The sequence below is a fragment of the Rhinoraja longicauda genome, chromosome 7, assembly GCF_053455715.1.
Source record: "Rhinoraja longicauda isolate Sanriku21f chromosome 7, sRhiLon1.1, whole genome shotgun sequence".
NCBI lineage: Eukaryota > Metazoa > Chordata > Chondrichthyes > Rajiformes > Arhynchobatidae > Rhinoraja > Rhinoraja longicauda.
In genome coordinates, this window is record NC_135959.1 from 62,923,841 (window position 1) to 62,948,269 (window position 24,429).

The 24,429-nt window shown below is 39.1% G+C and overlaps 2 protein-coding genes across 7 annotated transcripts in view; one reads left to right on the forward strand and one right to left on the reverse strand.

Annotated features, from left to right (window-relative positions):
* LOC144595340 (centrosomal protein of 57 kDa-like) overlaps window positions 1-5,132 on the forward strand; it is a 32,804-nt gene extending 27,672 nt beyond the window's left edge. For all 4 annotated transcript variants that reach the window (XM_078402732.1, XM_078402731.1, XM_078402733.1 and 1 more), the window contains one exon: window positions 3,090-5,132. In XM_078402732.1, coding sequence (XP_078258858.1) covers window positions 3,090-3,320 — 231 coding nt within the window. In that variant the 3' untranslated portion in view covers window positions 3,321-5,132. The remainder of the gene's footprint in view (window positions 1-3,089) is intronic.
* A 1,980-nt stretch (window positions 5,133-7,112) lies between these two features.
* The window catches only part of mtmr2 (myotubularin related protein 2), a 55,326-nt gene continuing 38,009 nt past the window's right edge, over window positions 7,113-24,429 (reverse strand). For 2 of the 3 annotated variants that reach the window (XM_078402738.1, XM_078402737.1), the window contains 7 exons: window positions 23,288-23,476; window positions 21,358-21,543; window positions 19,853-20,059; window positions 17,646-17,738; window positions 13,689-13,802; window positions 11,152-11,328; window positions 7,113-9,628 (listed from right to left, as the gene is read on the reverse strand). In XM_078402738.1, coding sequence (XP_078258864.1) covers window positions 9,467-9,628; window positions 11,152-11,328; window positions 13,689-13,802; window positions 17,646-17,738; window positions 19,853-20,059; window positions 21,358-21,543; window positions 23,288-23,476 — 1,128 coding nt within the window. In that variant the 3' untranslated portion in view covers window positions 7,113-9,466. Of the gene's footprint in view, window positions 9,629-11,151; window positions 11,329-13,688; window positions 13,803-17,645; window positions 17,739-19,852; window positions 20,060-21,357; window positions 21,544-23,287; window positions 23,477-24,429 lie in introns of those variants that run through there. The other variant, XM_078402739.1, reaches the window with a different exon arrangement.

Consider the following 24,429-nt stretch of genomic DNA (forward strand, 5'->3'; position numbering starts at 1 on the left):
CCCTTAACTGGAACTTCTGTTTAAGGGTTGTAGATTATTGCAGAATGAACTAAACTGCGATTCCTTCCATGACCGAATACAATGTTAATTACAACCTGCCTTGAACGTGAACAATGACTACCTGGTTGAGGGATGTAAATTTTTTTGTATCGAAGGAAAGATTTGTATATTGAAAATAAATAGTTTCTCATTACATCTTGGGGGTGATTTGAGTATATTTGTCCCTCCTGGCTTGGAATTTCACGCAGCTCTGAGTTTCTGCGCTGTTTAAATGAGTTGAGATTTATTGTTGTCCATTCTTTGTTCTTCAATAAAGTACTCCTTTGAAATTCAAATACATTTCAACTTTGTACAATGTTTGCAAAATAATTGTACCAATATTTTGATGTAGAGAGAAAAGTTCATGATTTAGCTGGTAATCTTTCACAGTCGAAAAATTTAATAACAAGCGGCTACCTTGTAAAAATCTTTACCTTCAAACTTAATGATGCGGCTAGGGGAATAATGTACCTTTGTTGTAATGAGGAGGTGTCAAATGATATTTAGAGGCTTCTTGCTGTGTATGAAAAGTTGGATGAAGAAAGGAAGAGTGGATTTTCTTAGAACTGGAAATTCCATAAGAATATAACATGCACAAGTTGCTGCTTTCAAAAACTTTGGGGAAGACTGGGGAAATGTACACAATTAAACTAACTCCTTCAAGTCTGGTGATGCAGGGGTGTATAAAAGTCCAGATACGACCTTGACAGGGCCATCAAAAAGGCCAAAAGGGACTTTTGTTCTAAGCTGGAGGACGAGGTGGATGTTCAGCAACTGTGGCAGGGCTTGAATGTCATCATCTCCTACAAGGCAAAATCAGGGGGAAGCTCAAGCGACAGCGAAGCATCACTCCCTGACGAGCTCAATGCGTTCTAAACACACTTTGATAGGGTGAACATTGATGTACCTTCCCGAGCCGCCATCCTGATGGTATTAGTCACAGTCAAGAGGCTGACGTCAGAAGATCCTACAGCGGCGTGAACCCTCGGAAAGCGTCTGGACCTGATGGTATACCCAGTTGAGTACTCATAACCTGTGCAGAACAACTGGCTGGAGTTTTTACAGACATTTTCAACCTCATTACTGAGGTCTGAGGTTCCCACCTGCTTTAAGAGGGCATCAATATTTGCTTTAATAATGCTCAATGACTATCGACCGGTGGCACTAACATCCATGGCAATAAAGTGTTTTGAGAGGTTGGTTATGGTGCATATCAACTGCTACCTCAAAGAGAACCCTGACCCATTACAGTTTGCCTATCGCTCCAACAGGTCAACGGAGGATGTGATCTCACTGGCTCTCTACTCTGCACGAGACCACTTGGACAATAAAAACAATTACGTCAGGCTGTTGTTTGTAGACAACAGCTCGGCGTTCAGTGTCATCATCCCGTCCAAGCAGACCAGTGTGTTCGAATTGGCAAAAACACTTCTTCCTCAATAACAATAAGTACGGGAGCTGTGCTCAGCCCCTTGCTCTATTCACTCTATACTCATGACTGTGTAGCTGAGCACAGTGCGAACTCCATCCTCAAGTTTTCCCACGACACCACTGTTGTTGGAAGAATTAGAGATGGTGATGTGTCAGAATATAGAAATGAGATTGATTGACTGACCAAATGGTGCCAGCACAACAACCTGGCTCTCAATGTCAGTAAGACCAAGGAACTGATTGTGGACTTTGGAACAGGAAGGAAGAGGACCCATAAACCTGTATCGTATATCGACGGGACAATGGTGGAGTAAGTCAAAAGCTTCAAATTCCTGGGTGTGCATCTTTCATGGACCCAGCAGTTTATAAAGAAAGCACATCAACGCCTCTACTTCCTGAGATTAGAGATTCGGTATGTCAGAGACACAGGTGTAAGGTAGAGAGCATATTGACTGGTTGCATCACGGCCTGGTTTGGCAACTTGAATGCTCAGGAGCAAAGAAGACTGCAAAAAGTTGTGAACACTGCCCAGTCCATCCTCCGCACCATTGAAGGGATTTACTGGAAAAGGCAAAGACATCATCAGAGACCTACACCACCCTGGCCACACACATTTCACCCCTGCCATTGGAAAGAAGGTACAGGAGTCTGAAAACTGTAACATCCAGGGTCAGGAATAGCTTCTTCCCTACAGCCATTAGGCTATTAAACATTGCAACCTCAAATAAGCTCTGAACTGCATAGACTTATTGTTATTGTTGCTCTATTATTGTTTGTTTTTATATGCATGTATGAGTGTGTGTGCGTATGTATACTCACACTGAACTTTTTTTCCCTCATTATATTGTTTACAGTGTACTATGTTCACATATTCTGTTGTGCTGCTGCAAGTAAGAATTTCATTGTTCTATCTGGGACATATGACAACAAAACACTCTTGACTATCTAATATGTAACCAGGATTTTGAAAATGCAAGATTAATAATTTGGATTCATTTCTCCCCAACTACAATAACTGCTTAATATTTGCCTATAACATGTCTGTTCATATTGAGAGTTCTGTACTTGGACTTTTACCGTGTCACAGAGATATTGTCCATGTTAATTTTAGTAAGTATTGTGTAAGTGTAGAAAATCCAGCAGCCATTCTGAACATAGCAAGTTCTCGCAAACAAGAAAATATTAGCAAGATAATCCTTGTTGGGAATTTTGACTGAGGGATAGATATTTGCCTGCATGTTTTTCAAATATTGGTATGTCAATTGGTATGTGTAATGGGGCGTTGCACCATTAATGATTATGACATTGCGATGAGATTTTAACCTTGTTCTGTCTACTGTAAGAAGGCATGTAGACAGGACACAAGTTTGAAATCTTGCCTCAAGGTCATCATCACTAATGGTGCAGCACTCTGTTACACTGGAGAATCTATCTAGGACACAGTGCACTACACTCGGGCGTGGAACTTGACAACAAAAAACTGTTACCTTGCTGCTAGGATTACTACCAACTGAATCATTTCAGATCATTACTTGTACTATAAAAGACAAGGAATGAATAATATTGAAGTCTTGCCGCTTTGGTTCTGTAGTTGATTAAAGTTGTGTTTTTTTGTTTAGCTTAAAAAATTCCAGGAAAAAGTAAGGAAAAAGCATTCTGCTGGAGGAGCGACAAATCAGAAAAAAACCCATGCAAGTGAAGTGCAAGTTACAACAACTGTAACAACTAAAGGAAAGGATGCTGTTAAAGTACAACCAGGAAATAAAAGCAAAGGAAGCCTTTGCTTGTTAAGGGATATGCAGACTATACAAACTACCCTCCGAAAAGATGATGTGAATTGGGGTTATTGAAGGCGTGTGGTTTTATCAAAGTGGTGTGAATTTAATTCTGTACCATGCTTGTTTACAGCAGAGGAATGTGCATTTTATAACTTTTTTCAACCATGGGTCATCTTATACTTTCTAAATCAACCATTTTTGGTTATAATAATTTTAAATTCCTTAATCCACTCTTCAGAAAAACTTCTTAAGTTATTATATGACTTAAGGTAAGATGTCAAGATCTATACCATACATTTATAAGAACAACTTTAATTTTGTTTGTGGGCCACTGCACTGCTGCAAGGATATCTTTCAATTTTCAGTATTACATCTGTGTGTGCTGTTCCAAGTTGCAGGTCCACAGTTTCATATGCCTCTCATCTGGGAAGATGAAAGAATGAATCTGAAATTCAACTTAGTCTATTTGTTGGAAGTATATCTCTTATAAATACTGCCTGTCATTGCTAAGCACATTCTGATGTCTTGATCATTTTCATGACAATTAATGTGGACTGAAGTTCAGCAATGCTTTTAAATTTTAAGCTGCAACTGAACCTGAAGATTTTATTTTAAATGACCTTCAGATTGCTATATTTACTCAGGGAAGTCTATCCAATAATGTTTTCAAAAGGTAAACTCAATTAAAGTGACAATCGTTTTTTACTTAACTCAATTGCATATGTTTTTCTGCATAAAATATGTAGAATTGTTGATCTGGTTTTAAAATTTTAATGGACCATGTCAATATTTTATACTTCTGATGCTGCTGTTCAGCAGCAAGTTAACTCCTCAACAAATACTTAAATAATAAATCTATTTTATCATTTTGTATGTTTTCTCGGGTGACTGTCAATTTATACAACCTGTTGCTTCTCGCACTTTATTAATTTATAGACATTTTCATTAATTAAACCACCCAAAACAGACGTTTCCAGGAAATGCATATGTAATGTTTTGCGTACTTTAAGTTGGAACAAATTTCAACTATTTTGAACTGTTAAGACAGGAATTTGGCTTGTTTTGGACCTGTTTATTTACAAGATCCCTTATCTCTACTTGAGGTCTAGGTACATACGAAGCCTTATCAAGTAAATTCATTTTAGTAGTACCAAATGCATCTGTATTTTTCCTTTTATTACAGACATCGGGTACATAAATGAATTGAAAAATAAATGTGGGTTCTGGATTTATTTTGCTGCATCTTTTGAGAAAGCCCTTTTTACTCTGCAGACTTGTAGTTAATTTTACAAATAATTATTTAGTTTTTGTTTTGATCTCGGTATAAGATTTTTCTGAAGCATAGTATCAAGTAAACATTGTCACCTTGCATGATTTGTACAAAATGAATGGCTATGAAAGTAGTCAGCACCATGATCTTAATAGTCACTTGGCTGGTATGGAATGTAATATTTGCCCAATAGCATTGTCAGGCGCGCATTCACAGCATTTTTTTTTAACAAACAAGGTTACTTGGTTGCCAATGCAGCATGCAATTTTCCATGGTTAACAGTACATAAGTTTTCTTTTAATTTGTGATGAGGTTGCATCACCCAATACTTTTGAGACCACATTTGATCACCTACCTGCATTGAAGCTATTTGCTTAGCTTAAGTCTGCATTTTTTTACAAAAATGAGTAAATGATTTTACTTAGCATTGTGATATTATTATGTGAAATAAACTTTTTTTGAATGGGGACTTCTAGTATGTGTAGTGGGTTTGCCACAATGACTGGTGCAAGGAGTTTAAATGTAATTTCAGTTATGTGAGCTATTTTTGACATTTTAATTTGCAAAATAAATAACACTTAATGGAGCAATATCCTAGATGTTTAAATCTCACATGGCAGTGCTGCCCTCTAGCATTTTTAACTCCAATGTTCCATTAGCAATCTTGTTTTTTCTGTGTGTAGAAGAACTACCTTAAGTTCCACTTTAAAATATTTTCTTTGCAGGTTAATGTCCCCAAAGGCAGTGGTTTCTGATTATACAAGTTAGAATCTCCACAACAGGTGGAGGTCATTTTGCTCCTTGACCCTTCACCACGCATAAGCTCATTCTTGCTCTTCTACCTGAAAGCCATTTTACAGAAGCATTCTGCAGATCCCTTGATTCCCTTAATGGCCTGAAAAACATCAATCACAATTTTGAATTAACACACCCACAGTAGCTCCACAGGAAAAGTTCACCGCCCTGTACACTAAGAAATTTCTAATTTCAGTGCTAAACGCCCTATCCCCTATTCTGAAACTGTTCTTTGGCCCTAGATTTTTTGGTTAAGGGAAATCATTCTCCTTAAAGCTGGCTTATTAAGCCTTAAGAATTTTAGAAGGTTCAATTGTTCATTTTCTAAATGCAATAGATTTCCAGTCACATGTGATGAAATGATGCAGAAAGGGAAAGAACTGCAAATGAAAAGTTATTTATTGCTGAGGGAGTGAGACTGTAAGAAAATAGTTGTGGTACACAGGAGAATACTAAAAAGAATGAAAACAATGGAGTAGAGACGTTTTGGTGGGTGGGGGTTAATTTAATCTGGTGAAGGCAGGCCTGTCACCACAATGGAGTTGGTAGGCCAATGGTGAAAGAGAGATGAGATGAGAGTACTTGTGAAGACAACCCATTTACTAAAATGTAAGCAGATATCTTGGGGAGGAGTTGGGAGAGCAGTGAAGGACAGAATGAGTACTGGGCGAGGTGAATGAAATGGAGGACAGAGCAAGATAAAAACAAAAAATGGTGTAAAAACTCAACAGTTCAGGCAGCATCTGTGGAAATAGAAATAGTTCATATATTAGGTTGAAGACACAAAGCATTGGGGTGGGAATAATTCCAGGTAGAGAGGGTGGGGGGGAGGGCAATAGGTAGAACAAGAGAAGAGCTAATGATGAAAATATATCCACTAGTTAACTAACTGGCAGTTAACTCCTTTGTATAAATGTATTACAAATGTTACAAAGTTGAGATATTGGCCAGAATATGCAATTGAAAAAACATAGACACAAAGTGCTGGGTTCTCTGGAGGACATGGATAGATGACGTTCCCCATTGGGACCTGTCTTCAGACTTGCTATCTGTTCCACTGAGTTACTCCAGCACTTTGTGTCTTTATTTGTAAACCAGTAGCTGCAGTGTCCAAAAATTGGGGTTTCACCTCGATTTTTGAAGTCTTGCATTGGTCTACTGCTAGTGGATAGTCCATTATCTTATTACAGTAAAATTCTGATAATTCATAACTCTCAGCACTTTGTAAGTGCCAGGATTTCTGGACCACTGTCAATTCCTCCCATTAGCAGATCAACAATTACACAGTAGTATAATAAATTTTGCAGTGAACCAAAGTTAAAGGGACCATGGGAACAGGACCCCCAGTTAATGTAAAAAGAGGAGGAAGGAACTGCAGATGCTGGTTTAAACCGAAGATATTAGACACAATAAGCTGGAGTAACTCAGCGGGTCAGACAGCAAGCATCTCTGGAGAAAAGGAATACGTAACATCACCTATTCCTTTTCTCCAGAGATGCTTGCTGCCTGACCGGCTGAGTTACTCCAGCTTTTTGTGTCCATCTTCGAATGTAAAAAGATTGTGGGAATGGGGCCCCAGTCACTGCAGAAAACAGAACCACACCAAAGCATCAGGAGGTCTGGGGGAAAAAGATAGGTTTTTGGAACTCTGCCCAAACATAACTTTTGTTTCCTCAAACAAATATTTATGTTGCATTTAGCAAGTGATATGTAATTCACAATTGGGTCATTTGAGCACTTAAAGTATTTACAACCCTAAAATATTCTTGTTTTCAAAATTTTATTACCAAAGGTGGCCAATAAATTGATACTTTAAATTTAACACATCATCCAAGAAATTAATTTACACAAAAAAAACTTAAGTGACATTGAAAGAAAAAAACATAAATAACGTTCTTTGATGCTGCTTTGTAATAACATAATGTATCTCTCACTTAAATTGGGAATTGGTCCTTTCAATCCAACTAGTTTCAGGCCAGCCAAATACATTTCTGACATCATGCAACCATTGGTCAGGTTTTTAAAGTATTCTTCCAGAACGTTTACTCAAAAAAAACAGAGCTATATAGCCAAAACCAGTCTTTAATCCAAGAAATTCAAAATATTTTCACAAAAGCTTCCAACTACAATGTATGTATGCTCTGTGGCCTACTTTTAAATAAAGTTTACGTCATATCATAAATATTTCAAAATTAAACATGTGCTTTAGTATTAATAAAATAGAAACATACAGGATACAGGTACTTTGAGTATCAACTTTATTTCTTTGTGTAAGAAGGAACTGCAGATGCTGGTTTAAACCAAAGATAGTCACAAAAAGATGGAGTAACAGGCAGCATCTCTGGAGAGAAGGAAAGGGTGATGTTTCAGGTCGAAACGTCACCCCGTTCCTTCTCTCCAGAGATGCTGCCTGTCCCGCTGAATTACTCCAGCTTTTTGTGTCTTAACATTATTTCTTTCCCCAATTTCCCACTGGCCTCTTGCTGTTGTCAGCTAGGCAATGACAGTGGATTAACTAATTTTAGCCATTTGTATTTTATTGAAAAATCCTGTATTCCTTAAACCTGCAGCCATACTTTCCTGCTTAAAGTAGATTCTAAGGAAATTAATGCTTAAATGCTTGCATTAGATTTAGCTAATTTAAATTATAAAAGCTAAAAGTTCTAAAATTCAATTTTCCTTTCAAAGCACTGCAGCTGCTAATTGTCTTTGGTGCTAATGATTCTGCAATAATGAGTAACCTTTCATGGCAGACTGGCACGAGCAGAAGAAATTATATCTGGAATATGCAAGTTTAAGTAACACTACTGACAAGTTTGGATGAAATGTAAAACTGCTAATCAGTAATTTTGCATAAATTGGCAAGAATTTAAACTGAAAACTAAAGATTTGGAGAAAATCATTTTTGTGAAGACTTAAGGAGTCCCAAAACAGAATGAATCTTTTGAAATTAAATTAATCATTAACTTAAGTATAGGACAGACAATTACAGAAGATTTGACAAATCTTTGGACGGTTTTCTAAATTTATGTCAGCAATCCCTGAAAATACATGTTCATACAATGCATTAGTATGGTTACACCCTAGTAACATTCTCCCTGAAATTCAGGTTTGGTTTAATGTTTGAACCAACACTATATGTTTTCTGTTTCATAAACTTCTTTCCCAAGTTATTCAAAAAATATTAGGCATTTTATTAACATGTAACTAAATTTTCTAGCTTCAAAATGTGTATATGAAAATAACCGAATTTTTCAAACCTTGCTTAAAAAGTGCTTTGTTCAAGTACATGTGTAATGCCAGATTAAACAAAGCATGTGGTTTACAGAAAAAGCAGCAAGATGGCACTTGTTACATTTCTCATGCGCATTGGCATTATGTCATGTGGCTTGGTCAACAGAAACCCAAATTTCATATTTTATCCTAATACACAATATATTATGGATAGAAAAATACATTACCATTTTAAAGAATTTTAGCTGGGCTTATTACTTCAGTAGAGATGTGAACCAAGTTGCAGTGCAACAATGATGGCAATATTTTGTGAAAATGACAATTTGATTTAGAAAAAATATAAAATTAACATTTAAAAAATGTCTATACAGCATACCTTAGGGAAAATTACCACTTTCAATCACAATAATCATACTTGCCCTGTTCAGTAGTCATTCTTTTACTTTCTAACAGTTTTATTCTTACATATTTTATTATAGTTTCTTATCCACCAAGTATGTTGAATTATCATTCTAGTTTTTTGTTAGAGGGATGAAAAACCCAGCATGGAATAGTTGTTGTTGTAGTATCAAGCTAAAATTAATATAAACCAACAGGTCTAAAACATCTGAACTCACTGGTTATTACATACAAGTTTTAGTGTTAATCTTAGAATTAAAGTTAAAGATGACAGTTAATATTTGTCAGTGCAATAAATAACATTTGCTTCCAAAGCAACAAACTATCCTCATATCTGTTTGGAATTCTTGAATTATTTATCTCAATTAACAGTATCTTGTTCCTACAAAAAAAAAGTTATAATTTACAGTAAACCTGTTTATTTATGCTTGGGTGTACACGAGTATTTTTTTCCAAGCACGAGAAGACTTTTGTAAATATTGCCCTCAACCACTAGTATATCCTTTAACGTAGTCAATTTTCAAACAACGGTCTGCTCTGGTGTAATGGAACGTGGCGGTGAGCCCGCTTTCTCCGACGAGGAAGCTGATCTATTGGAAAATTCTCTCTGCAATTCTTCTACCTTTTTCTGCAGTTCTGTTCGCTTTGCTAAAAGTTCCTTATAACGCTGATGAATAGGCTCCTGTATTCAGAAAGGGATGATTCATAAAAGAGTGAAACTCTATTTTGCCACTATTTGACTAAATTCATAATTATGCATAGGTTCCCCCCCCCCCCCCCTCAACCCCCATTAAATTGAATGCATTTGAGCAAATCTTTGACCAACCCAAATGAGCTTCACTGAAGTTTGGCTTATTTTATTATTTTCATTTCAAATAATTAATTTTTAAATGGATAATGAAAATAGTGCAACAATATTGTTTTGACCAACAACTTAGAAAATGGCTATTAAATTAGCAGTTTTGGGCAAGCAACTATTTTTTCCCCCATGTACATGCTAAGCACAATGGCAACAATTAATTAAGTAAAATTTAAAGGGGTTTCAGTGTAGCAACAAAGTGTGACTTACTGACCTAAACAGAGAATTCTAGATAAAGTTCCATGCTAATGTTGCAAGTTTATTAAAAAAATTACAAAATTCACCACCAAAGCACAGGAGATATTAGCAAGGGTCTAAAAACCTGGATAAAGAGACAGTTATTAGAGGATCAAAAAGGTGGAAGTGGAAGAATGGAAATAAGGATGAAATTTCAAAGCACAGAATTTATTTTTTTTAATAAACTTGCAACATTAGCATGGAGGTTTATCAAGAATTCTGTGTTTAGGTCAGTAAGTCTCACTTATTATTAGAAGTATAAAATACAGAACTATTGCTTAAACCAGGAGCTTGCCAGCTAAGAGGCTGCATCCAAGAGATGGATGAAAGCATGGCTGTCAAGTTTGGGGTGTGGCAAGTGGGGAAACGTGAAAGTCCAGAAATTATCACAACTCCCACAAATTTTCTCCCATTGATATCACTACCTGGGCTCCGGGTCTGAATCCTGGAGCCTTGTCATCTGTGCTTAGTTTTAAATGGAAATGGCACAAAGTCCTGCATAAACTCAGCGGGTCAGGTAGCATCTCTGGAGAACATGGATAGGTTACTATAGCACTTTGTGCCATTTCACCTGAATACTAAGCACAGATGCCACTGTTCTGCACCAGTGAGCCCTTCACCCACTGCATGGTCAGGTTGAAGTGGCTGTTGTTGCAGCTCATATTGTAGCATCTGGGGACAGAAATTTCTTCAGGCCGTTGCCAACGACCTTATGTGCTCGACCACTGGGGCTGCCTGTTGCCACTTCCTAGGTGGAATATGTTGGCGACTCCAGGGGAGAAGGAGGTGGTAGTGGAGGGGGTGGGTGGGAGAAAGAGGCCATGTGACAGAGTGATGGGAGGAGGAGGAAGCAGCTGGTGTTGAGCGGGGAGCGGACAAAACACTGTCCCCAGGAGCTACGACGTGAGCCACAACAACATCAGTGGCAACTGGTGCACCTTGCGAGTCGGGGGTGGCGTCAGAAGCTGGGACTCTAAGCGGAGGGGAGTCGGTGCGAGCCGGGGGTAATATCTGCAAGTCCATCCGCTATAATCAAAATCTGTTACAAAAGGTCTATTAAAATTATGGTTTACTGCACATGCAATTATACCAAAGTACCCTGTGGTTACCTGTGGTCTCATCCTTGGGTTCCAACGGATATAGTAACCAATCCAGAGCTCTAGATGGCGCATGCTTGCCACTGGATACAACACGTGGTTCGAGTAATTCACATACAGGGGGTTGATAAACTCTTCTAACTGGCTGTTTACATACGCCCATAATGAAATGGTACTTTTTTGAAGTCCCTGAAAAAATTTAAGATTAATTATCAATTTTACAGAGAACATTTTCCATGCATATTTTCCACAAATATTAATATGCATAACTAAATGCTATATTTTCCCTTTGTTTGTAAACTGTCACCACTTTAAATGCCAATACGGCAACATTGTTGTAAGCAATGGACCATATAAATGTTATACGTTAGCTATATAGTTTGCATATAAGATTATTAAGGGGTTGGACACATTAGAGGCAGGAAATATGTTCCCAATGTTGGGGGAGTCCAGAACCAGGGGCCACAGTTTAAGAATAAGGGTTAGGCCATTTAGAACAGAGATGAGGAAAAACTTTTTCAGTCAGAGAATTGTAAATCTGTGGAATTCTCTGCCTCAGAAGGCAGCGAGGCCATTCTCTGAATGCTTTCAAGAGAGAGCTAGATAGAGAGCTCTTAAGGATAGCGGAGTCAGGGGGTATGGGGAGAAGGCAGGGACGGGGTACTGATTGAGAATGATCAGCCATAATCATATTGAATGGTGGTGCTGGCTCGAAGGGCTGAATGCCCTACTCCTGCACCTATTGTCTATTGTCATTAGATTCCAAAAACATTTTGTCAGATGTAAATTATTTAATTATTTTGGGATATCCTGAATACCTGAAAAATAATACATAAATGCAAGCCTTGTTTTACAATAGTCACCTTGATATCCAAATATTTAATTGCACTTTTTTCCCCCAAGTAGTCACATTTCAGGCAGTATGATGAATTATTCCTAATCCTACCACATCTAACATCTATGCACATGGCCTTTGTAGTAGGGATCAATGGAACTGATCAGTTCAGTTGTTCATACAAAAAAACATTATATACGACAGAAATTATGATTAATCTAAGAAATACCTAAAGTTTTATTGAGATAAATATGGCAAGCTGCTTTAGGATTCCTGTTAGAAAAGGAACCCTAACATGCCTAAAGCTATAAGTAAGACACCTAGATAATGACACGCATCTGAAATCCAAGTATTAAAAACTGGGCTGAATTTCTTTAGAGCAGAAGAGATTTAGAGGATTCTTTTAAGAAGAATTTAAAAGCGAAGGATATTTCCTCAGTTTGGAGGATCAGTAATGATCAGTAATGATCAGTAATGGGTATTTATTGAAAACTAAGGGAGAATTGCTCGGAGTAAAAGATGTTTTGAACATGCTTTCTTAGAGAGGAGGGGTAAACTGCTTGGATTTTCAAGGGAAAGTTGTAGTTAACAGTAGGATTAATTTACATTTAGATTACTGATACAGAATCAGAATAGAATAATGGGAAAATCATGTTCTTTTACGTTGTAAGTTACCATAAATGTAAATAAGACTCAGCTAAGATAAGGTGTGGACCATTAATTGGAAAGCATGGATAGTTCAAGGGAAGCAAGTGAAAATGGACGCTGCCAGGAACATTCCACTTCTTTGCATACACTTCAGTGTAATTATTTCTGTTGGAATGGAAAGCTGCTGTTTTATAAAAGGCATATCTGCAGCACCCCAAACAGCACTGAATCCAAGAGACTGCAAAGTGGCATTCAGTCATAGAAAAGCAGTTTACAGAAGTTTACAAGACACTGGTTGTTCACAGATAGTACACTATTTCCTTATAGAAACATAGAAAATAGGTGCAGGAGTAGGCCATTTGGCCCTTCGAGCCTGCACCGCCATTCAATATGATCATGGCTGATCATCCAGCTCAGTAGCCTGTACCTGCCTTCTCTCCATACCCCCTGATCCCTTTAGCAAAAAGGGCCACATCTAACTCCCTCTTAAATATAGCCAATGAACTGGCCTCAACTACCTTCTGTGGCAGAGAATTCCACAGACTCACCACTCTGTGTGAAGAAATGTTTTCTCATCTCGGTCCTAAAAGATTTCCCCCTTATCCTTAAGCTGTGACCCCTGGTTCTGGACACCCCCAACATCGGGAACAATCTTCCCGCATCTAGCCTGTCCAACCCCTTAAGAATTTTATATATTTCTATAAGATCCCCCCTCAGTCTTCTAAATTCCAGCGAGTACAAGCCCAGTCTATCCAGTCTTTCCTCATATGAAAGTCCCGCCATCCCAGGGATCAATCTGGTGAACCTTCTCTGTACTCCCTCTAAGGCAACTTACCTATTATGGACACTTACCTCCTATTCTATTCAACATACACATAACATGGGCAATATGAATGTGGAGAATGCGTGGGTACAGAAAAAAAGGTTCTCTGAAGTGGTGCAGGGTAACAATAAAGATAGGAATTTCTAACTTAATGGACTTTTGCAGTTTGCTGTGGTGCATAATATTGAAAGTGTGGGTGGACCATTTACAATTATCTGGAATTTAATCTTGCTAGTCACTCACCTCGTTTATTCTTTGCTGTTCACTATTCAAAAGGAATGTTCCAAACAAACAGCTATACAAATGGTCAAGAATTGTTATGAGGAAGAACTCATTAATCTCAAATGCTGTTGGGAACTAAGGAAATAAAAGTTAGTAGGCATTTAATTTTAATTGACAAAGGTTTAAAAATAAGCCAAAATTGTACCACAAACTGGGCAAGCTGATTGGATACACATTAAAATGGAAGGTCAACAATTCCAAACTATTTCATACTATTGAGCTATCCAATTTTATCACACAAAAATAAAATATCAGTTTCTGGTAAAGCAGCCAAATATTCATTTCTGGGATTTCATTTCAAGTTTCAGATTTTATTTTTACTTATGTCTCCTTTTTAAAAAAAAGCACTTCAGATTATTGTAAACACAACTACAAATCCCAAGTTCAGCAGTTCATTCAATTTTCATAACAAAATGTTGAAGTAACTCAATAGGTCAGGCTGAATCTCTGGAGAACATGGATAGGTGGTGCTTCAGGTCGGCACCTTTCTTCAAATGGATTGTGGGGCGGGAGAGGGGGCAGAGAAAGCTCGAGGTGTTGAGGGTGGGACAAAGCCTGCAAGTGGATAGAGGTAAGAGGGGTTCGCAGATGGTTGATTGGACAAAGGCCAGGAGATGAGAGAAGAGATGAAAATTGTAAACCCAGAGTAACATAGTTGCTGGAAGGGGAGAAATAGGTTCAAATCTAGGTGGGGCGCATGCGGGGGATTTGTTTGTAGGTTAGTCAACTATTTGTAAGTATGTGTTAGTTACATTGAGACGTGGGACAGAAGTACAAGCTGCTGAACCCTGTAAAACCCTTGCCACAATCTAAGTTTAGGACAGGAACCACTATGCCCCCTCCTTGCCCACACAAAGCTGCAGTGCAAAAAAACTCACCCCCGTAAGACCAAGAATACAGATTATTGATAAAAAGTTATTTGATAGAATATTGGGGACAGAGTGAGTCACTTTTTGCCGTTTAAAGTGAGCAGTGATCATTTTATGATTTGCAAATATTGTCTGTCCAATGATGTCACTTGCCACACCTCGGGAATCAACGTCTGTGATCAAGAACCCGATCTAGGTTTGGGTGAGCTAACATGTTGGAGAGGGCTACTCAAGGGCTACCCATTTGGAGAAAAGGACTGTGACCTAGCTCAGGGCTGAGGAACTGGTGTTGAGGAGGAAAAATATAGAATGCCTTCGATCTCGGTCGGGATGGGGTTGAAAGTGAAGGAGTGCGATTCCACTCAGGCAAAGGGGAGTTTTAGGAGTTGGGGGTTGTGGGAAGGAGAGAGGAGCTGATCCAACGGAATCAGTGGGTTGAGATGGTGGTGAGGAGAGGGTGGCAAAAATGGAGAAAGAACAAACCATCTATATACTAAAACTCTCGTTCGTTTGTTTGTTTGTGATCAAACTACAGCCAAAACGGTACACGACAGCACGACAATTTTAGGCCCACCTTACCGTCAGTGCTTTAATGGTAATGCAAGTAGTTTTATTGAAATCGGTGTTATGTTTTTTAAGTTATTCACATTTTAAAGTTTAAATCTATCTCCTAGGGAGGAAGGATAGAGGATAAGGGGGTTGAGGAGGGAGTGGGAGGGAGGGAGGGAGGATAAGGGTGTTGAGGGGGTGGAGGGAGGGGAGGAGGTGAATAGGGGGGAAGGGGGAGGGGGGGGGAAGGAGAGGGTGCTGCACCAATGCAGGAGAGGTTTGGGCCTAACGGGTCCACTTGGTCTAGTTTGATATTAAATAGCTGTCCCCTTAATGCAACCTAAGCTGCATTAGGTTTTGCAGCCAATCAGAGATTTATCATTCGTTCTACCCGTTTCCTTACCACACCTCCTCTCTCACCTAAAGTTCCTTCTTCTCCTCCTTGGAACTGAAGGGTCCTGGACATGAAACGTTAACTGTTTATCTTTCTACAGATGCTGCCGAAACCTGCTGAGTTTTTTCAGCATTTTCTGTCACATTGAAAGCAGCTGCATTTTTAAAAAGTATTTCAAAGCACAATTCAGCTCTGGACAAGAACAAGGAATATTATTCATTTCAAAGATGGATGAGAATTTTTGATCATACTTTCTCTCCCACCTCCCAAACTAAATTGTGATCTAAATGACAGTGTCTCATTTTGATCCTCTCCCCACTCCAGATCCCTATGTCTACAGTCTTTTCCCTGCTCCACATCCCTAATGTCTAATCTTCTCCCTGCTTCAGATCGCTCAAATCTTCTCGCTACTCCAGATCCCCCATTCCTAATTTTCATATTGCTCCAAATCCCCCCACTCGTGGAAAATAGTATCTTATCTATGCCCCTTGAGATTTTAAACCTCTAAGATCACCTCTCAAGTGTCCTTCGCTGCAGGGAAAACCGTCCCAGTCTGTCTGATCTCTCCTTATGACTGAATCCCTCCAATCCCAGAAGGATTGTGAATTTTTTCTGCATCCTCTAAATTAATCAGACTATGGCAACCAGACCTACACACAATATTCCAGATGTAATGTCATTGACGTCTTGTACTGCTATAACATGACTTCCCAACTCTTGTACTTAATGTTCCATCTGAAGAAGGCGTGATTATATGCCTTCTACACCCACCCTGCCTACATACATTGCCGCTTAACAAGGAACTATGTACTCATACCCTAGTAATCTCTGTTCTACTGTACTCCTCAGAGCCCTGTCATTCATTGTATATGTACTTCCTAATGCAGACTTAGATAACCTTCTTCACTGCCCACCATACCACCAATTCTGGTATCACCCACAAATGTACTAATCATACCATGTCCATTCTCACCCACTTTATAACTCCCAATGATATACTGGCATCTGCACGCCTAGTTTTTTGTCCTATCGTTTAACTGTGTGAAATTTTAGATTCTCATGTGGCATTGTGATTGGGTTTCTTGGTTAAACATTTACCTTGTGCGTTTGTTAACATGTAGATTGCTTATTACTGAATATTGTTAGTTATTGTCCTTTAGCACAAGTGTGTAGTTGAGATATTACTTTGGAATGGGGCTCGGTTTTCTTGGTTGAGCGCTTATCCTGGTGTTATAGCACAAGTACTTTGTGTTATAAAAGTAAACCTAAACATGAATGTTTATGCCAAACAACAGTGAACCCAGCAGGACATTGCTGGTCCAGGCCACCAAACTGAAAAACAAGTCTCCATCACCACCTACTGACTCCTTCCGCCAAGCCGATTCTGTACCCAAATGGCTAGCTCGCCCTGGATCCCATTACAAACCAGCCTATCATGCAGACATAATCAAAAGAGTTGCTAAAGTCCATATAGATTAGCCTGCCCTTGACAATCCTGTTGGCCACATCTTCAAAAAGCTCAATCAAATTTGCAAGACATGGTTTCCCACACACAACGCCAGGCTAACTATGCCTAATTAGTGGCCTTTCCAAATGCAAGCAGATCCTGTCCTTCAGAATCTCTTCCAATAATTTTTTCAGCACTGATGTTAGGTTCACCAGCCTGCACTATGGCAATCTCAGTCAATATTAGGGAAGTTAAAATCATCCATTACTATCTTATTGTTTTTACAGCAATTTGTGAGCTCCACTACTTTCTGCTGACTACTGGGAGGGGTCTGCAGAACAATCCCAAAGTGATCACTCCCTGATTATTTCTGGACTGAAAAAGCATGAAATACTATTGTTCACTTAACCGGAATGAAACCGGAAATAGATATGAATTGCCATGCACCCTGGGGACAACTTTACAAAAAACAAACAACATATTCAATGTAACTGGGGAGTTCAGAAATCACACAGCTGGTCTAGTTATCAACCAAAATATGTAAGTATGCAATCGAGTGAAGAAAGATAACCAATTAAAGTTGTTGGCAGTACAAGTGCTTCATTGTACTGTGATGATAATAGGAAATAGGAAATAAAAATTGGAAGTAAAGATATTACCTGTCTTGTCATCTGCCACACACAATCTATAAACTGTAAGAAGACTGGCGACCTGTCAGCATCCGTGTGGTTCCTATCGCCATGTCCCACTCTCTGTAAAAAGAGTTCTGCTCTAAATAATGTATTTAAATGTATTTAAAGTCAGATTGGAATATATATAATCTAAATCTAAAAATTTAGACAAAAAGAACAAGGCATGACATGAAAGATCACAGGGGTTCAAAACATGCATATTTTTTAAATACAATAGTTTATAACCAGAAGTGGTTGAAGCTGCACCAAAGCATTCATTTTAAGCAATAGCTACACGCAGAAACAAAAACCTGCTATAGTACTGAGAACAGATTAAAGTAAATCAGCTAAATTTATCTTGAAGAAAGATTTTTAATAAAACAGAACAATCTTGTTTATCATTGTGGCAAATTCTAATGCCTAGTGTTGCTGTATTATTTGAATAGTTCAGCCAATCAACTAAATGCCACAGATCAAAAGTGAATTTCCAAATTGCTTAGGCACTTACCCACAGATGCACATGAATTTAAAAACATTTAAAATGAGCAAAGGACGATTACAATTAAATTTAGGACATCAAGATATCAAATGACATCCAGCTCTTCTTTAGTCAGAGGGTGGCGAAACTGTGGAATTCGTTGCCACCGACGGCTATGGCGGCCAAATCATTGGTTATTTTTATGATGGAGATCGATAGATACTTGATTGTTACGGGTGTCAAGGGTTATAGGGAGAAGGCAGGAAAATTAGGTTGAGAGGGAAAGGTCGATCAGCTGTGATTGAATGGCGGAGTAGACTCGAAGAGCAGAATGGCTGCTCCGATGACAAATTCATTACTTGAGTTTTGTGCAAATTCATTTCTAACCTTTTTCATAAAAGAAACAAATAAATACAATTAGAAATAGGTAAGGGAAAGGGGACACACTAAAGCAAGTGCTAAAACCCAATTGAAGAACTAAAAATATTGTCAATTTTAAAGATCTTTTGATGAAATCAGGAGGTATTGAGTATAAAGGCTCAATGGATTTGCAACAGGCCTACAGGTCAAAAATAAAATTGCATCCAGGACTTTGAGGAACTCGGGCAGGGCGGATTTGGGGCACAGGAGGAACTGTACAAGGTTTGTTCTTAAAAGCTATATTTGTTCTTTCTTGAGGGCATGCAGATTGGAAAGTGGAGTGCAGATGGGGTCCCAAAACAGCATCACACCAGGGGAATGCAGTGGCCTTTTAACAACCTGATTGCTAAATTTTGTTTGCCGGATAAAATAAAATATTTAAAGATTTGTAAAGGTCTAGATTTTTGTGAATTCTTGTTTATTTTAAATTGTAGTTGTACTTTTCCAAGTTTTTTTCCCCCTCTTTATCCACTATTTCCCTGTTTCTATTTTTTGGAATAATTTTACATGAATTAATCCAGGTTTCATTCACTGTTATTTGCCTTTCCTGTACCATTTTCCTTCATTAGTTATGCAATTAGGTTACTGTGCCAAGGTTGAAGTCACAAATGAGATATTAGCAACCCTGTACCATTATTAGTTATAGTTTGTAAATGGCATCCAAAAATTTTAAAGAACACTGTTTGTCACAAAATAAGTAAACGCAACAAGTTCTTGGCCAATTGTGTTATATGCACAGTAGAAACAAAGACAAGACCCAGGCACAAGAGTGGCTCCCCAACCAGCACCTAATGAGCGCACCCCAATAAGTTGCCTCAGGCTGGGTATATTTATCAATAAACCATTCAAGTTCAGATTGGGTCGAGTCATCTGTTTTAGGTCGGGATGGCCTCACTAAGCAGCACTCAATGCACACAGCTTAACAAAACTGCTGCAACAATTGGTAATGGTCAGGTGGTAATACTTATGGAAAACAAATAAACTCGCGCTTGCTTGGGTCTAGAATGGCTAGGTCCTGCTTATACCCCAGTAGGCATCCAATATATTCTACTTTATCACAATCGGATTGAAAGATGTGGCAAAAATCACAAATAAGACATTTAAAACCTATGCCATGGTATCAGCAGAAAGTACCCAACATGCGATTTAAAAAAAAATTAGAGAATTACTCTTGGTGGAGTGTAAATCTTCACTCAAAATCTTCAATGGAGTAAATGGATCATTTTGTGCAGTTCCTCCATATATTTCAGGTAGGATTACAATGCATCAAGTTATCGCAGAATATATAAATACTCACAAGTTGAAACCTATGGCCAAAGCTAAGCCATTCCTTTTCAATGAGTACTTCAAAGCCTTTAATTGTACGGTAATAGCTGTCCAACATAATCATAGACAGAGATGTCAACTGAGCTGTTCGGTCCCAACCATCACTGCAATGTACCACAACTGATGTCTTTCCAGCTTCCACTTTGTCAGCAATCCTCAAAGCACCAGCAAGAATTAGCTGCAAGAATCACAAGTGTTTACTGAATACGAGTTACTTAAATAATGGAAAAAGTCAATTTTTAAACATTTGAGATAACATGTCCATCTAATCCATGCAAGTTATTAGAAAGAATCCAATTTATACGAGAAGTCCCAATAAATTATTTCCAGACACATCACCTTAGAGCAATTTCCAGCTTCAGTACGATTCATTGCAATGATTTATGGACAAGGAGATAATATTGTAGCTTGATTAGTAGGACTAGATGTTACAATCCCTAAGGTTTGCACTACAATTGACTGGTGTTGTTCTTGGGGGTGACCACTAGGTGATGTTGCTACCATTCAGACACATCTTCAGTTGTGTACCTCAACGTCACTGGGTGTTTCGGCCTTTTATCACAAGACACCCTCAGTCGAGGCAGGCCCACCACAGGGTGATCAGCCCTGGGTGTGTGTCTTATGGTTAGCCTCTAGATGGTCACGTGGCAGCCCAGACAGTATCTTTTCTTTTCAGCCACAGCCAGTGACTGCTCCGTTCGGCGGCATTTGCAAGTTCTTTGATTGCCCTCCTTTGGGCCTGCCCTCTGACTCCAACTTCCCTCAGGAGCCTTGCAGTGGAACTGGCTACAAAGCCCCTGCACCCCACCTCCACTGGACACACTCTTACACTCCAACCTCGCTCCTCTGCCTCTACTGCAAGGTTGAAATATCTCAGCCTTTTCCTTTCAAATGCCTCGTCCACAGCCTCCTCCCAGGGCACCGTCAGCTCAATGATGAAAACACGCCGACAGGAGCTGGACCAGAGGACGAGGTCTGGTCGCAGGTTGGTAACTGCGATTTCAACTGGGAAGGAAAGCCTCTGGCCTAGGTCAACCCGCATTTCCCAGTCTCTGGCTGCGCTCAGTGGGCATGAGTTGAGAGGCGAGGTGGTAGTCTTCCGTTTCTCTCCTTCCCGGATGAACGATTGGATTTGCGGGAATGTTAGCTGTGCATTGATAGGCAATACTGTTTCATCACGTTATGGAGATACTTTAACTTGCATTATGTTTTAAGAACAAGTATTTTTCACCACTTGAGCAACAAAAAAAAACCCAGAAGTCTTGAGGAACTCAGCATGTCAGGCAGCATCTGTCGAGGGAATGGACGGATGACGTTTTGGGCCATGACCCTGCTTCACTGATTGAAATTATGTGGACGCCACAATGAATGGATAAAGTCGAGAAGTTGATTAACTAAACTTTCTCCATTCGAGATGCGGAAAACCCTGTTGAATCTCCCACTGTAAGGCTGAAATGGCATTGCAATCAAACTTACTTTTATGTGTTCCAACCAGTGTGTGGATTCTAAATTAGACAACCAATGAGATTCTTCAATGTTGGGATAGACAATTTCCTTCAATTTCCGTAAGGATTCCCTCATTACATGTATATTGTGGATATCAAGGAAGACCAGCTCTGCATTCTGATAGGCATCTTCACTTTCATAGCCACCTCCCTTTGCCTGAACATAACAAAATAGAATTTAAGTAAAATCATCTATTTCTATTAATAACTGATAAACATTAATTGAATATGGTGACTCAGGCTTCAAAGGAAAGAACGCATTTTAAAAAATGGTTTTGGTGTCACCTTTCCCCTTAGCGATGGCATGAATTAAATGATCAAAGTGCAAGAATTTGTTATATTCTTTACAAGCATTTAAAAATGTTTGTGGACTCGAGTTGCTGTTACAGTTCCCAGCCAGGTCCTGCTCCAGGTCTGGATTGTGTCTTGTTGTTGACACCAGGGTAATTTAGCAAAAATCCCAAGTCAGGAGGTGAAGATCATGAGGAAGTTCACCACCCCAACTTGTATTTGATAGCTGTGAGCCCCCATGACAAGTTTTAAGAATGTTTTCTTATTTCGGTGGTTTAATTCTAGAGGTGTAACAATGTAAATGAAATAAAATCACACATCTTAATGGAAATTCAAGGCAGAGTTAGATATAGCTCTTTGGGCTAACGGAATCAAGGGATATATGGGGAGAAAGCAGGAACTGATTTTGGATGATCAGCCATGATCATATTGAATGGCAGTGTTGGCTTGAAGGGCCGAAGGGCCTACTCCTGCACCAATTTCTATGTTTCTATGAAAATAAATACAACTGATTGACAAAAACTTCCTCCTTTAACCATTAAAAAGATAAGTTTAGATAATTCATACTGTCTAAAGAAAGTTCTTTGGATTTACTACGTGCACCCCCAAATTAGTTTAATTGTCGCTTACATGCTTTTTCTCAAGGATGCAGTATTTTCAGTACAAATACTAGTTAAACCCAAGCTGGGCCGATCTTCCTGTCATTATGCTGTCCTAATTAACATCAACAAATCCAACTAAGCACCACACACCGTAAACCAATTCTATCCCTACCTTGGAAAGAATACACAGACTGCTGGAGTAGCTTAGCAGATTACCCAGTATCTCAGGAGAACATGGACCGAACTGTGTTCTCCTGAGATGCTGCCTGACCCGCTGAACTACTCCAGCACTCAATGTCTTCTTTTATAAACTAACATCTGCAGTTCCCTGTTTCAACCATCCCAAGCTTGACTATTTGCTCAGGATGCATTAAGGTATGCAATCTCAGTGACTTGTTTTTCCCCAAGCTGAAGTTTGGATCTATCACACCCGTACTGACCTCCTTAATAATGTTTTCAGCAGTTGTATATTATCATAACATTTTCAGAATCCCTCATCAGCTTTCAGCTCAACTTCTCCAATACCTGATTTAACAATTATACTTCCAACTCATCCAAAATCCTGCCATTTCAATTTCCTACTGCAAGAAATACACTAACCCATCTGTTCCCTTTGCATATTAATATGAAAATCGTTATCCTAGACTACATGATTTTCCCCAAACAGCATTTGCATTTCCTCCTGTCTTAAGTTCTGGTCTATGCCTTACACCTTTTTCTGAAATCCTGTCAGATTCCTGAATTCTTATCTCTGACACACTTTCAGCTTCTCACATCCACACACACATAGTGCCCTGCCACCATTCCTCGCTCTCAGGTCTGATAACACACCCGCACGTTCTGATAACACACCTGCACGTTCTGATAACACAGCCTTGAGTAAATCATTGCTTCAACCACGACTCTCAATTAAAGTTCAGCGGGTACACTTTGCAAAAAAAGGGCACTTAAACAATTCTTAAATAGTTGTATTGCGTTCCGAGGAAATGTTAATAACATCTGCGTTACCTTGTTAGCTACAGCATTAACACTGGGCCTGGCATCAAAGATAAAGATCTTATGAGACTGTGCATTGGAATCCATTATAATCTGGAGAAACTTTTCATCGTCTTTGCTGCGTTTGCCACTCATACCAACCAGAGGCTGACTACAGCGAGTGATTGTGGCCTGACTCTCTGGATGTATCCATGAAAGAACCTGCAGACAGAATAAATGACCATAAAATCATGATCTATGCTAGATACACATGCACATTTATCAGATGCCACAAATAATCAACCAAATATTTGTGATATTTATTAGATTATTTTGTTCGTTCAAAAGTATTGTTTCAAATATTGCATTATGTGAACTGTGAGGAAGATGCTATGAGGTTGCAGGGTGACTTGGCCAGGTTGTGTGAGTGGGCGGATGCATGGCAGATGCAGTTTAATGTGGATACGTGTGAGGTTATCCACTTTGGTGATAAGAATAGGAAGGCAGAGTATTATCTGAACGGTGTAAAGTTAGGAACGGGGACGTACAACGTGATCTGGGTGTCCTAGAGCATCAGTCACTGAAAGGAAGCATGCAGGTACAGCAGGCAGTGAAGAAAGCCAATGGAATGTTGGCCTTCATAACAAGAGGAGTTGAGTATAGGAGCAAAGAAGTCCTTCTGCAGTTGTACAGGGCCCTAGTGAGACCGCACCTGGAGTACTGTGTGCAGTTTTGGTCTCCAAATTTGAGGAAGGATATTCTTGCTATTGACGCCGTGCAGCGTAGGTTTACTAGGTTAATTCCCGGAATGGCGGGACTATCATATGTTGAAAGACTGGAGCGATTAGGCTTGTATACACTGGAATTTAGAAGGATGAGAGGAGATCTTATCGAAACGTATAAGATTATTAAGGGGTTGGACACGTTAGAGGCAGGAAACATGTTTCCAATGTTGGGGGAGTCCAGAACAAGGGGCCACAGTTTAAGAATAAGGGGTAGGCCATTTAGAACTGAGATGAGGAAAAACTTTTTCAGTCAGAGAGTTGTGAATCTGTGGAATTTTCTGCCTCAGAAGGCAGTGGAGGCCAATTCTCTGAATGCATTCAAGAGAGAGCCGGATAGAGCTCTTAAGGATAGGGAGAGAAGGCAGGAACGGGGTACTCATTGCGAATGAT